At 42.3% G+C, this 14,494-nt stretch overlaps 1 protein-coding gene across 1 annotated transcript in view; it reads left to right on the top strand.

The window, feature by feature from the left end:
- PRKCA (protein kinase C alpha) overlaps positions 1–14,494 on the top strand; it is a 402,290-nt gene that overhangs the window by 12,967 nt on the left and 374,829 nt on the right. The window contains exon 3 of the mRNA XM_073235816.1: positions 5,482–5,576. Coding sequence (XP_073091917.1) covers positions 5,482–5,576 — 95 coding nt within the window. The remainder of the gene's footprint in view (positions 1–5,481; positions 5,577–14,494) is intronic.

The following is a 14,494-nucleotide window of genomic DNA, read 5'->3' as shown; positions in this document are numbered from 1 at the left end:
ATAACCCCAAGTCCTCTCCAGACTCAATGAATCAGAATCTCTGCAAGGAGACCCAGGAGTCCTTGTTTCCAAAATCTCTCCAGGTGGTTCTGGCATAACCTTAGGAGTAGCAACAGAAAACAGTTATTTTTGTTCCCAACCCCTCCCCTTTTGCAGCCAAAATCCTGGGGACAAGGAGGAATTTTGGTACTTGGTTACCCTCCCTAGTGAGATGGCCCCATTTTATGTTGAGTTCAAGGTTGTTGTTTTTTTCAGCCTTTCAGTAACGTCGGAATTTGCCTCTCTGAAATGTCTACTGATGATCTCATTTCTGTGCTCTGAGACCAAAGAAAATATGATTGATTCCTCTCCCACCTCCCAACCCTTCTAGTACTTAGAGGCAAAATGAGAAATGGAAGAAGTATGGATTTAGGAATCTTTTAGAACTGGGTTCAAATTGTACCTCTATCTGAAACATGCTACAACATGGATGAACCTTGATGGCATTATGCTAAATGAAAAAAAAAAAGACACAAAGGACAAATATTATATGATCCCCCTCACATGAGGTACCTGGAATATGCCAAGTGATTGAAACAGCAGAATAGTGGTTACTAGGGGCTGGAGGAGGGGAGAATGGGCAGTTATTGTTCAGGGGCTACAGTGTTTCTATTTGGGATGATGAAAAAAAGAACTTTTTGAAATGGCTGCACATCCTTGTGGATGTACTTAATGCTACTGAGTTTTATATTTTAAAATGGAGAAAAATGGTAATTTTTATATTATGTGTATTTTGTACAATATAATTTTATTTTAAATTGCAGCTCTATCATTTACTAGCTGCTTCTCTGAGCTGAGGGTTCCTCATCTGTGAAATGTTTATAATAATATCTACCATGCATGGTGTCTAATAGCTTTACTTAAAGTACCTAGCACCCTATTTGTCTTTTCATGGAAACTTCAGAGCGGAAATGTTTATATGTAATGTAATCAGTGATGGGGAATTGGGTTTGTAATAGCTGGTGATATTAACACTGAGATCAAATCAAAATGAGTGGTTAGGGAGGGCAGAATTGACACTTTAAGAAGTCAGAATGCAAATGAGTTTTAAGACAAAACACTTCAGGGACATATCAGCTGTTAGTGGGCAGTTGATCTATGGACCCAGACTCCTGGCAGGGCTCCTGGCTGGTTCTCTTCTGTGGTTAGGAAGTGGACAGTTTGAGAAGCTCTGGCCAAGACAATGGTTCCCAAACCTGGCTGTACTTCAGAACTGCCTGGGAAAAGTATTAAATATATGGCTCCTGGCCCCATTCCTAGAGCCTCTAATTCAGTAGGGCACTAGTTCAGGATTTCAATGGATTTTTTATGTTCCCCCAAGTGATTCTGATGTGCTACCAGATGTGAGGACCTCTGGGCTGGGGACTACTGGCTGCCTCTGATGTCCAAGTCATTCAAGTGGCTGTGTGAGGATGAATTTTGAAATAAGGGTTGGGACACCATCCCAGAAGGCCCCCAAGGAGCCAGAAAAAGAGAGGGTAGTCCTGACATGCGATAAGTTGGTTAAAGAATCCAGGAAGTGGTCCCAAGGAGTCAGAAAGAGATGGCAAGAGAGAGGGAAGAAGAGAGTCCACAGCTTCACGGGTGTCAAGTTTAGACTGACCTCCATTTGATCAAAAACATGTAACATAGCCCTGCTGCACAGTTTGCTTCCAGAGATTGTTTCTGCAATGAAAACAATTATGCACCGGACTTGACTCAACAATTACCAGCTGGAAATTGAAAAAGTGAAAAAGTTATTTTCCGAGTATGAATTCTGATGCCCAAAAAATCCCATTACTTTATATTTCAAAATCTAATTTCAGTTGCTTTGGGCTCCTACCAATGACTGCCAGAAAATTCAATTCCAAGAGATTCTGGAGGGTCCCACCCTTTTTGTCTTGGTCATAAAATCCTCGGGCTTCTGTGGCATTAGGGAAGTGGGGCAGGGGCTGGGCTGAGGCCTTAGTCCTGATCACCAACATCTTTCTAGTTGTTCTTTGGGCTCCAAGATACTGCAGAAAGGCCCAGGTCCCTGCAAGATGTGGTCCCTAATTCTCAGGCATTGCTGCTGGGGTGGGGTAGGGTGGTGTCTCAGCAGTACCCCGCACAGAGGTCCTTTTTTTTCACTGGCCTGGAGGTACTCCATGCAAGAGGGATGCTCATGCATACTCAGAGGAGCAACCACTTTCTGTGGTCATTTCTGCCTCCCGCACTCCCTCCCAACTACTCCCATTTGGTTATTTCCACACGTCCCCCTACAGTGAGCCTTAGGCCATGCCACGCTGGCCTTTTCTAGTCAGGAATGGGAGCTAGAGAGAAATGAAGTGAATAACCCTAGTTAAAGACTATTTCTTTCCTTAGGAATTCCCCCTGGCCCCGCTCCGGAGCCCAGGGTTGGTTTTACAGAACCAGGATGGTCCCCTTCTCTTTCCATTACCCTCCGCCTATCTATAAAACAGACATATTTGCCAACCAGTGATGGTCAAGGCAGCCCTACAGTCATAGTAACTGGGTTATCTAGATGGCAAATCAAGAGAAAGTGGCCCCCACTCTGCCCCCACCCCCACCAAAAATGGGCATTTCCCCAAGCGCACTTTTCCTCTTTAATTTTGCTGTTAAGAAAGGCCAAATCTTGCCTAAACACAGCCTTGTCCATTATATTAAGTCTGGTCCTAGGATTTGCCCTGAAACTTCCACTTTGCTGAGTCTACTCTAGGTGTGTATGAGTCCGGGTTCTGTGCTACAAGTCACAGCAAGTGACTTTGGCAACTGTGAGTGAGCATGTTGAGGAAGAGAACTAGCATGTTCTATGCATATTATGAGAGCCGGGACTCTATGCATTATCCTGTTTAATTCCTATAAGAGCTCCGAGAGGTAGGTGTTGTCAGAGAGGCTGGGAATTTGCCCAGGGCTGTCCAGGAAGTGGAGAAGCATAGACTGGGAGCCAGGTTTATCTGGCTTCAGCGGCTGTCCCCTTTCCTCTCCTGCAGCCATTCCTGCGGTGCTCTGCACAGCAAAGCTGCAATTCCCTAATTGCATTGAAACAAGAGTGTCTTTCCGGCTCAACACACCACTGTACATGGAGCCAGATGCTTCTTTTCAGCCTTATGAACTTCCCATCCCTAAGAGATGGTTGGCTCTCCTTTTCCCTGGATAGAATATAATTTCCATTTGCTTTTCAGCAATCTTATTGACTGAACATGGTTCTAAACTTTCTCCTCCTTGACACATCACCTTTAAGACAGTCCTTCAGGGCAGGGAGCATCCCTGTTGAAGAGGAAAGACCAAGAAAGGGCAGCATTTCTCATGTAATGAGCTGCTTAGCTTATTCCTGAATTAAAACTGAACATGGCTCAGGGTCACAGACTAAAAACCTATCCACCCCTGTGATTTATGGCTGCCCCTGGGGGCTGTAGGTGATAAAGTCACTCAACTTTGCAGTGAATTAGGCACCTCCTTAAAGATGTATGATAACAGGGAAAAAGCTCACCTTCCTATGATATTATAATAATGATGGAAAACAATGAGATCCGCAGCATTTGGTGAAAAACACATCAGCTCAGGGGGCAGAAGACCAGAGTTGGTGTCCAGGCTCTGTCACTTCCCAGCTGTGTGAATTTAACCAAGACACTTAATCTCTCTCAACCCCAGTGTCCTCATCTACAAAAGGTTTAGTGAAGGTCAGATACTGTAGGATCTGAAGAATCAAAAGTTAGCATAAGTACAGCCATCTTAAAGGCTTAAATACCACCCCCTAACCTAGAAGGAGGAAAATTATTAGAATCTTGAAAAACAAGTTAGTCAGCCAGTGTTAAATGTAGTGACCTTTAATTAGCTGACCTCAAATCAGTTAATCATACACACCAAGCTTATCTTACTAGAACCACCCTAAACATTCCGAAGGTAATCTTATCTAACCAGACCCCAGGATGTGGCCCCAGGCAAAGATTTATGTGTCTATGAAAAAACACTGTATTGTGATTGTGGAAAATGTTGCCCCCTTTGAAAATGCTATAAAACCTTCTGGCTTTGTGTGCTCAGGGTCCTTGTTGAGACCCGCTGCGTCGGGCTAACTTGGACCCCAGCTAGCTGGTTCCTGAATAAATTCCTCTTGCTTATTGCATCAAGAGACGCCTTTCGTGAGTGATTTGGGGCGGCGTCCTCCTCTGGGAAAATCCAACAATACAATTATGCTTGAGGAAGTTGTACACAACTGTTAGCTTTGTTACTGTCCCCCCTACAAAGACCATACTACACAGAGCTATTTCCTTGCAAATCAGGCTGATATCCAAAATATGGAGTAATCATTAACAGTGTCTGTGCAAAGAAACTATTCCGAAGTCTAAACCTTGTTTAGAGACACCCACTGTATGAACAGGAGGAAGAATGGGAACTCATGAAATCCATGTATGAGTCTTAGAAGGAGCTCAAATATTTTAAAGCAGTGGCTCTCAAAGTGGTCCCAGGACCAGCAGTCAAAGCACCACCCAGGAATCTGTTCAAAACACAAATCTTTAGGCCCCATCTGGACCTATTAAATCAGAAACTCTGAAGGTAGGGCCATGTAATCTGTATTTTAAAAGATTTTTTTAAATTAAAATGCTTTAATCATCTAAAACAAATTTAACAAGATTAGCGCTCTTCAGGTGACTGAGCTTTGAGACCCAGTGCTTCAAATGCATGATCTCAATTAGTCCTACAACAGAGATGGTAGGTAGTCTTTATTATTACCATTTCAGTCGAGAGAACTGGGCTTCAAAAGAGAAATAGAATTTGCCCAAATCACGGGGGTTTACCTACTCCGACATGCTTCCATGCTACACTGTGGATTATTTCTTAGAGGTCTTACACGTCTAAGACGTTCCTTCCAGTAGATGACTAAGTAAGCTGGCACAAAATCCCAGACGAGCCAGTATGGTGACCACAGTGGATCAGGAAGCTGTGTCACTGAGAAAACAAAACCAGCAAGGGTTGTGTTTTATGTCACAGTGACTCACTCTGATTATGAGCATTCCCCAGTGACCTTTACACACCTTACTGATCCTTTCCTACTTGGCTCATCTATACACTGCACCCTCATTCCTGTGCTGCCCCCACCCCACTCCAGCCTCCCGCCCCTTCATCCCCAGCCGAGGTTTCAGGTTGACCCGCTGTCCAGGAGTCTCTCCTGAGCACCCTGCCCTCCAAGCCCTCCTCAGACTCTCCGGGCATAAGCAGGAACCTGGGCATTTCCATCCTGCTTTGGCTAAGAGTCCCCCCACCGCCCCCATCCCCGCAGCCTCACCTTCACTAGCACTGAGGGAGGGACTCCTCCACCCCAGGCCCTCCCTCCTCCACCCACTGCAGCTCAACAGCCTCTGATGTGTCGCCCCACCGCTAGTAAGGACGGCAGGAAGGCATTCCCAGTGCTTTACACAGAAATCCTCTTCTCCCCAATGGATTTTCCATTTGCCTTCTCAGGAACCCTCGAAGGTGTTCCTGCCCTTCACCCATGAAATCCTCACTCCGCACCCATATTGGAGAAGAGGGAGCATTTCATCAGGACTGCGTTCTTGGTGAGTCCCAAGGGAAATGTTTCCTTCATGAAATGCCAGGTCTCCCAAAGCTGGGTGGAAAAAGAGACTGATCAGTGTTCTGTTCAAGCCACCATGAGACCTGGCTGATGGCATTCCAGGGTGCCCTTTCCCTGCCCAGTCCTGTTTGTATCTCACTGGACACTGCCAGCTGCAAGGGAGGCTGAGAATGTGGTATTTTAGCTGGGCATATTAACTCCGAAAGAAGATAGCAAGGAAGAAGGGGGAAATGGAGATGCCTAAACAACTAGTATTCTCAGGAACTAGAGGCATAGTTAGCTACAGGAACAGCCATGGCATTATCACAGAGAAAAGGCCATGCAATTGGGCAACCAAGAGGTCACTAATGACCTTGGAAAGGGCGAGTTCAATAGAGTGCCGGGTTAGGAGTAGAGTGTGATGGAAGACAATTGACAAGGGTTAAACAGTGAGTGACAGGTGAGGAAGCAGAGATGTAGGACCTTGACTTCTCCTATAAATAGAGATATTTAAGTAAAGAAAAAAAAGAGTGAAAGAAAGATAATGGAAATGTACACACCATTCCTAGCCTTTATTTTGACTGCATCTTTTCTCGTAACTCAATCTTGACAAGACTTGCTAACAGCAAAATTGGCTGATCTGAGTTTCAGCTTCCCTCTCTTCTTCTTCCCGGGGAAGGTGTTGATGAGGAATAAAATGGCCAAAGCCTGAACCGCAGGAGGGAGATGCGAGGATCTGGAATATGTACCAGCTGAGCCTTGAGCCAAGAGGATTTTCTCCATGACAAAAAGCTTCTTGTTAATTTCTTACTCTTATTTCTGCTGGTCCTGGCTTCCTCCTTCCTTGTCTTCTTTTTGTTTTTCCTCCATGCTCCTTTCTCTCTTCCATCCCTAAAATATGCATCTTAAGTAGAGAACTTACAGTATTTGAGTGCCTGCCGTGTGCCAGGTGCTGGCCTTGGGGCCTCATGTACACTGTCTCAGTTCTCCCAGCAGCCTCTGTGAGGATATACATTATGATCCCCATTCTACAGAAGAGGAAATTGAGACTCACAGAAGTTAAATAACCCATTGAGCTCAAATAGCTAAGTAGATTGCCCTTGGGAATTACATGTAGATCTATTTGGCTCCAAACTCCTTATTCTCTCCATTATTTTCTGGAGGGTCCACAGAGTGCTATCAGGGAGTCACAATGCCAGTCACTTACTTGAGTACAAATGCACAAGATGGACACAGAATTACCATTTGTTTGTTTTTTATAAAGTCCAGATCTCTTTATCCAGTGACACTGACCTGCTGATAGAAATCCTCAGGAGACTGAGCTCGAGGGATCCGGCTGTTCTGCTCTGGCCTAAGTAGGCAGCAAGACCCTAGCTACACAGCCAGCCCCCTTTGGGGGCACTTGACCTGTTAGCAGAGGTGGTGAGCAGGAACCAGCGGCCACAGGCCTCCGTTTACAGAACCTCTCAGACAATGCACAAAAGAGTAGCAACTTTCATAACAACTTGACACTGACAAGAGTTTTTAATAAACATAGACATGTCCTTCTGTTATCACTCCAATCTTTTTCATAAAGAGTAAAAGAGGCTTTTGGTCCTTACTTAGATTACCAGCAGTAATAAAACATCTGGAATGAATCCACTTGGACCCTTTCCAAGAATTAGTCTCTCTCCCCGCCTTCTCTGCCCCTCCCTAGCCTTCTCTGCCCCTCCCTAGCCTTCTCTTTCTCTCGCTTCTCCCCTCTGATTACATTTCTGACCACTCACTGAGGCTCTTTTATTTGTGGAAACCTCTCTTAGAACATATTTTATGTGGTCAAAGAGGGGAAAAGTGATGGCTCTAGGCTTATTTATTATTTTCTCATTAAATGGCCTTTCAGTGAACCTATACAACCTGTTTGATCCATACACATTTATTGATCTTTTCTAAGGCTGAGCAAACAAGAAAAGAAATTATTTGATGTATTTAGGAAAAAATATCTAAGCTATGGTGCTGGTTCATCTTCGAATTCCAGATGTCTGATAGATCCAATGACCAATTACTTTTAAAGAGGGAGGAGCATGAGGCACAATAGCTATGGAGGCTATCTGAAGCATTCTTTCATTTTTTAAAAAACTTGGACCAAGACACTGTGTTGTGCAACATGAATATTTTTCTTTAAAAGGCAAGTATATACAGAGGCTACCTCTGGGGGATGGAGGGGAGGAGGCAGTGGGGAGAAAAACATTTCTCTAATATTTGTATTTTACCATGTGCCTTTCTGAGCCTTCTTTTAAGAAACAAAAACTAGTTCATATGAGAAAAGAACACCCCCACGAAAGAAAGGGCACAAGTGGAGGATGTTTTTGAGAAACTCACACCCTCTGTGCAGATTCTCTAGAAACATGTCATTGCCTTTTCTTTCAAGCTGACATGCCTGTTGTAAATTCACAGAGCATCTCGATCAGCTCACTAAAGGAGGAAAGTGGGTGGAACGGCTTGCAGTCTTTGATCATAACTTCTGAGTTACTCTGGCTGGGTCATGATGTCACATGCTCCCAATTAAGGGTGAAGGCAGAGGGAAAATGCAGGATTGTGCCTGAAAAATCCGAGGGAAAACATTTTGTGGCCGTAATGACCGGGATGTTTCAGGAGAAATCACATTGACTTCAGTTCTCTCTCCACTTTGTTTTCTTCGAGAGCCTCTGGCCTCAGCACAGGGACATTTATAAGTGGAAGCTTTCCAGTTCAGGGCTTCATTAATTCAGAGCCCCTAACTGGTTCTGCTTAAATGAATAGGGCTTCAGCGTGTTAGATGACTGCAGCTGCAACCCGCACAGAGCCTTTTCCAGTAAATAGGAAACCATTTTGCATGTCCCTCCAGGCAATATAATTGCAGCACGAAAAAAGAATAAGAGATGCTCTCTCCACGTCCTGCACACCACCCTTGCTTATATATTTATTTCTTATCAGCAACAATGTGAGGCAACTGGATGATTGTTAAGCTATTTTATATTACCAAATGACTCGTTCAAAAACTGGTTGGTGTTTGACAGTTCAGTCCAATAATTCAACATTTCCTAGGTACTGGAGCGGGTAGAAATGGATATAGGTATACTTTTAAGTCTCTATATTTGAAAATTCAATTGCTTGAAGGTTAAATTAGAAGGGTTGTACATGGTTTTAACTAGTCCTTTTTTTATTCCGTAAAGAATTTCGTCAGATAAGAACTCTTTAAATTCACCCTAGTATTTCTTGGAACGTGATGAACTGGGTGAGCTGGGAATCAGAAGAACTTAAAACTGAAGCCTGGAAGGTCATTGATATGGATAATCAGTCAGAGGTGAAGTCAGAGCATCATCAGAATATCAGTAACTGGACAAAACATTTGAACCCTGAGCTCCCTGAGGCACGAGACTTGGCTTTCGTCTCTGATTCCAAGGACCCAGCAGGGTATCCGAGTAGAATCAGGAGCCGTGAGTCATGGACTCTGCTCACCATGCTTGAAGGGGCCTTCCCTGGGGCAACTGGGGTACATTTGGGGTTCCAGGGACATGGGGTTATGGAGACAACAGAAAGGGGGAAGGGCAATGAGGGTTCAGAAGGAGGCCAGTACGGGACAAGAGGGGCAACAAAAATGTCTGTGGCTACCGCAGCCAGGGCAGGTTCTAGAGTCTGCATTCTTGGGCACATAAAGGGAGAGATTGGACAACACCGCTCAGTAGTCAAGAGGCTCCTGAGAATCAGCCTCCTAGCAGACACAGGGGACAAGGGAATGTGTTCAGGGGAGATGCTGATTACTCCCCCATCTGATGACCTCCATTTCACAGGCAACGAAACTGGGATTTACTCCCATGGCCCTTGATGAATCTGCAATGCTGAGGTCAGGCAGGCTTCCTGTCCTCCCAAGTCTCCCCCAAGTTTCCTGCACATGCTAATTTCTCTAAAATGCCAGTAAGACAATCCATAGTTGGACAAAAAAAGATTTAAAATGCAAACAGGATCAACTGAGGGAGTTAAGATATGAATGGTTTTGTTCAAAGTATGAAGGGGTGGCACCAGATTCTATTTTATGTTCTGATGGTTCATTTCAGTCCAGCCCACTAGAATGGAATCTCCATCAGAGCACAGACTTTTATTTTAGTAACCCTGTATCCCCAGTGTCTGCACAGAGTGGGCACTCCAGGAATATTTATTGGACATGGAATGAATGGAGCTGGAATACATTAGATGCTGTGGTACAAAGCAAGAAGGTACAAAGAAAGTATTTTATGAAGCTAGTAATTGGTGGGACTAAATGTAAAAAGAGGGTACCCAGAGCGTCCTGGACCTAAGTAAGCTTGGAGGGCTGTGGGAGAAAAGAGAGAGAAGAGCATGGAAAGATATAGGAACTACCTGATAAGTAAGGGGAGGCTCTACCACTCCTGAACTGGGAAAGAGAGAAATGGAGACAAATTTGACCATCCCAATGGTATGCCCAAGACCCACCTGCTTAGCTTTATCCATGCAAAGGCCGACCAAACTGCACAGGTGTTTTTGTCTTGATGGTCAGACATCTAACCCTTTAGAAGGAACCACAGCAGCTATCATTTGCAGCATTTTACTCACATCTATGGTATAAATCTAGGTATATCTGGCTCAAGTCTCTGCAGTCTCATTTTTAATACCTGGGATTCTAACTGTTCAGTTTAAGACATCATCAGTTTTAGTGAATTTGCTAGTCTGTGTTTAAGAAACTTTGTAGGAAAAACAATAAAAACTGTGAAGCAAATTTGCCATTCGTTGTTACCCGCCTTTCCCAATGTCCATAATATCACCTTTCTTTGCCATATTCTATCCATAAATTAAATTATTGCAAAGAAGAGGAGACTCCTCCCCACAACAGAGAATTCAGAATATGACAAAACACAGAATAGGTCACAGTCACAAAAGCGTATGCACATCTCCAGGTCTTGCACAAAGAAATTATTCACCAGTGACTCTTTGCTGCTTGGGCTCCTAGGTCAAAATTGATAGAGATGTGGAATAACAAAGGATCAAGCATTGGCATTTGCATTCATTTACATCACCTCTGCCTAGTCCAAGTACTCTGAGGTAAAATATACACTCTACCTAAGGGGGAAAATAAAAAGCCTAGGAAATAGGTGAGGACTCAAATAGACACGCTGAAATATTTGTTTTGCTTGTTCATGCCTCCTTCCAACTACATAGGGAAGCTCTGTGTTCAGTCACCACAGATCATTCTCGCACCACTAGATGGAAGACTGGCTTCTCTCTGACTCTTTCAATATTTACATCCTGTCAGCAGCAGCTTTAGTTCCTCAGCAAAAGATCTCCTAAGCTGGGAAAAAAAAAAAAATCCACACTCTACCACTGAGAGAACCAGCTTGGGAGAATTCCTCCTGTCAAGGCAAAAAGTTGACAGGAAAAATGGTGCTGATGCTGGCCTGGTATGTCAGACCATTAGGCTTCTGGGTTCAGATCGGGCTATGGGTCAGGCTGCCAGGGATCGAATCTCACCTCTGCTAGGGACTGGTTGTGTGATCTCCGATGTCACTTCACCTCTTTGTATCTCAGAAACTTTGTTCCTCATAAGTTAAGTGAGGATAATATTAACATCTACCTTGTAGGGTGTGAGCTTGAATGAGTTAATAGTTGCCTAAAAGGGGTTAAAATAATTCCTAGGACATAGTTAAGCCCTCGATAAATATTAAGCGCTTTTTTTTTTTTTTGGTCATTTGTCTCTTGTTAAACGATGTGAGTTATTAAGTCAGTTTGGGTCGGCTTTAGAGAGCTAAATACTCTAGCGTCAAATACACGTCTTTATTGGAGACAATATTTATAAATTTAAACTTTGCATTTCTTTGGTGCACATATGCAAGGACATACCATTGTCTGACGCGCCGCAGCAGCCCTTCACTGGACTGGACGTCCTTGTTTCCACGTGAGAACAGCTCTCACCCCAACACTGTGCTTTCTGCTTTCACTGACTTCACCCCTTTCAAATTCCCCTAATTTTTTTTCTCAGGCTGTGGAGCAATATGGTAGGCCAGATTTTCTTTCCATATTAGACCTTCATTTCTCCACATATGCTTTTTTTTTTTTTTAGCTTAAACCATTGGTCAATTACTGATACCTAGACATTAAGAGAAGCACCCAGTTCCAAAGGTAATGAATCTAGATTGGATGACTTTAATCCAGTTCACTCTGTATATGTGTTGGATATTTTTCAGGAAGCACGTCAAGCACCCCTAGAAATGTATATGTATACCCTAGCTACAAAACTTGGGTTTTCCATTGATTCCTAGACCCTGGTTAAAAGGGCAGGAAAAAAACTCTTCATAAAGGTGGGTTTAAGATAAAACTGTACATAAAACTGTCAAAGTAAGTTTTTATGTCTCCTGAGGGTCACTTTGTCATTCTTTTGTTTTGCCCAGAAAAACATTCAGGATATATTTTTAACATTCACATTTAATTTACTAAAGCTATAGATTTAAATTTATAGTTCTTCCTTAAGCTTTTACGTTCAGTTTACAAATTGTTCTTTTATTTACAAATCACTTGAGAGATGCTTGAGGAAAATAATAATAAACTGTCAATTGCCTGGCTAACAAAGTTCCCCTCATTAAGACCTAAGACTTACATTTTATAAATCTAAGGAATTAAACTTATAAAGGTGGTGAATCTAAAAATTCTCTTAAGTGTTCTGCTTACAAAGTAAGATTTCAACTTGAAATCACAGTCTAAAGCCATTACTCAGTTACACATTTAAAATTAGAGTCACAAAGTAAATCTATTAAAACTCCTAATATGACAAATTCTCCCAAGCACAAGAATACATAGTTTGTTTCTAAACTTAACTCAAAAATACAAATACTGTAGGTTTATTTTATTATCTATACAGTTAATTCTAGATCTCCTTCAGGTGAAGGACATTTACCCACTGAATAGAAGACATTTACACTGTACCTGCAATTTGAGGTTGCCATCTCACATCTCACCTAGCTGTGGATGTTGCCAGACATTCCAAAGAGACTGAAACCTGAAACTATGACACCAAGGAATGACTTTTCTAATGACCGCCTGTGGAGTTGGGCTCTTTAATAGCCTCTTTGTCACAGACATCAATCAGAATATATATGCCACTGTGGGATATATATATATGAATATATAGACATACATATTCAAATGAAATTATTTGAACTGAAGTTATTTGAGAATCAACAGACATAGGAAGAGGCTTTTTCTCTGAACTCTCCCTATCTGCATAAAAGCAAAGTTTTCCAAAAGAACTTAACTGTCATAAATACCCTCCCTGGGAATTTCACAGCGTATATTACTGACGATGATGTCATCAGGATAAGAGATCTAAACAGACTCACAGAAATGCCATATCTCATCTGTTCTCCTATAGACCCATTCTTTCCTAAAAGTCATTTATTTTTATGTAAGTGCCCTTTCTCTTCCTCTACTAAGATACTGAATAAGCCCCACATTCTAACCATCCCATTCAGTAACATTTTTTGTTGTGCTGCCACATATATACATGAATAAAAATTAATCTTTTCTTCTATTAGTCTTTCTTTTGTCAGTTTAATTCACATTCCCCCAATGACTGAACCTAAGTTGGTAGAGGAAAAGTTTTTCTTCCCCAACTCCTATCCACCGTACTTAGCATAACTACTTGATGTATCTATTTACTTTCCCTCTCCAGGGTCATTCCCATTATCATAAATGTAATGTTATTGTCTCATAAAAAAATGTATTTAGATCTCATTGACTATCTTCCTCCACTTTTTTTACTCTCATTTGCAGCAGCACTCAGTAATCTCTGACTTCATTTTCTCATCTTCCCTTCTCTCTTAAACCCCTTGCAAAGGAGCTTTGACACCCACCCCTTCTTCTTCATTGAAACTATCTGTGCTGTTCACTGTTTACCTCCAATATCTATGAGAATGCCTGAGCATGTAACAAGTGATCAACTAGTATTTATGAAATAAGTTGTGTTTCTGAATACTTCTTTTATTTTCCCTGTTTGTTAGAGCTACACCTCATAGGCAAATTTGAATGTCATTTGAATGAATTCCAAGGCTTTGGGAGGTGTCACCATTCTCATTTTAAGACTATGCCAAACACAGATACAACTGCAGATTGTACAGTTTGCCAGAAAAATTATTAAGAGTGAATTCAGAAGAACCATGCCATCATAAATGTGTTGATCCTAGTGAAGCAGCTCCACCAGAGGGGAGGTGAGCATTCTACACCACTTTCTGATTTAACTATATATGTCTTGTTGGACATAACCTTCTGAATTATTTCTCCAAGTTTTGCTTGAAAGTATGCCCTATGCCAATGGGTGGGAGTCATGATATTTTTCTCACTCCATTACTGTGTATACAGCATAAAGCATCCCAACTAAAACAAGATCAATGTTTTGAAGGTAGTTGTGCCTGTGCATTAAACAATGGCTACCATAAAAATAGAAGTGAGCATATGTGATGAGTTAAATTTTGCTTGGTGGAAGGGCCCACAAACTTCCCTCTCCCACTCAAATCACTAAAGAGAATGTACATCACAAAAAGACAGAGATTATGTCTGTTTTGCTCACCACTGTATCAATATATAGTAAACACACAACATATTTACATTGTAGGACCAGCATTCATTGTTGAAAATGAACAAGAATCTGGTAATTGCCAGCAATCCTCCTCTGCTGATAACCTGATGCTCACTCCTGCCCCAAACTACCCTGTTAACCTACCCTGTTTAAAACCAGTTTCCAGGCTTTTTGCAATGCTGAATGATTGAAAGGGTACAGAAGGCCTTACCCTGAAGGGAAAGGTAGGAAGTTTTCATGAAAGTGGTACTAAAAAGTAAAAAAATCAAAGGGGCATAAAAGGGCATAAAAGTAATAACTGAGGCAAGAAAACAGAACCTGAAAGA

This window comes from Manis javanica, chromosome 4, assembly GCF_040802235.1.
Source record: "Manis javanica isolate MJ-LG chromosome 4, MJ_LKY, whole genome shotgun sequence".
NCBI lineage: Eukaryota > Metazoa > Chordata > Mammalia > Pholidota > Manidae > Manis > Manis javanica.
The sequence above is the reverse complement of the archived record's forward strand: the minus strand, read 5'-3'. Positions and strand labels throughout refer to the sequence as shown.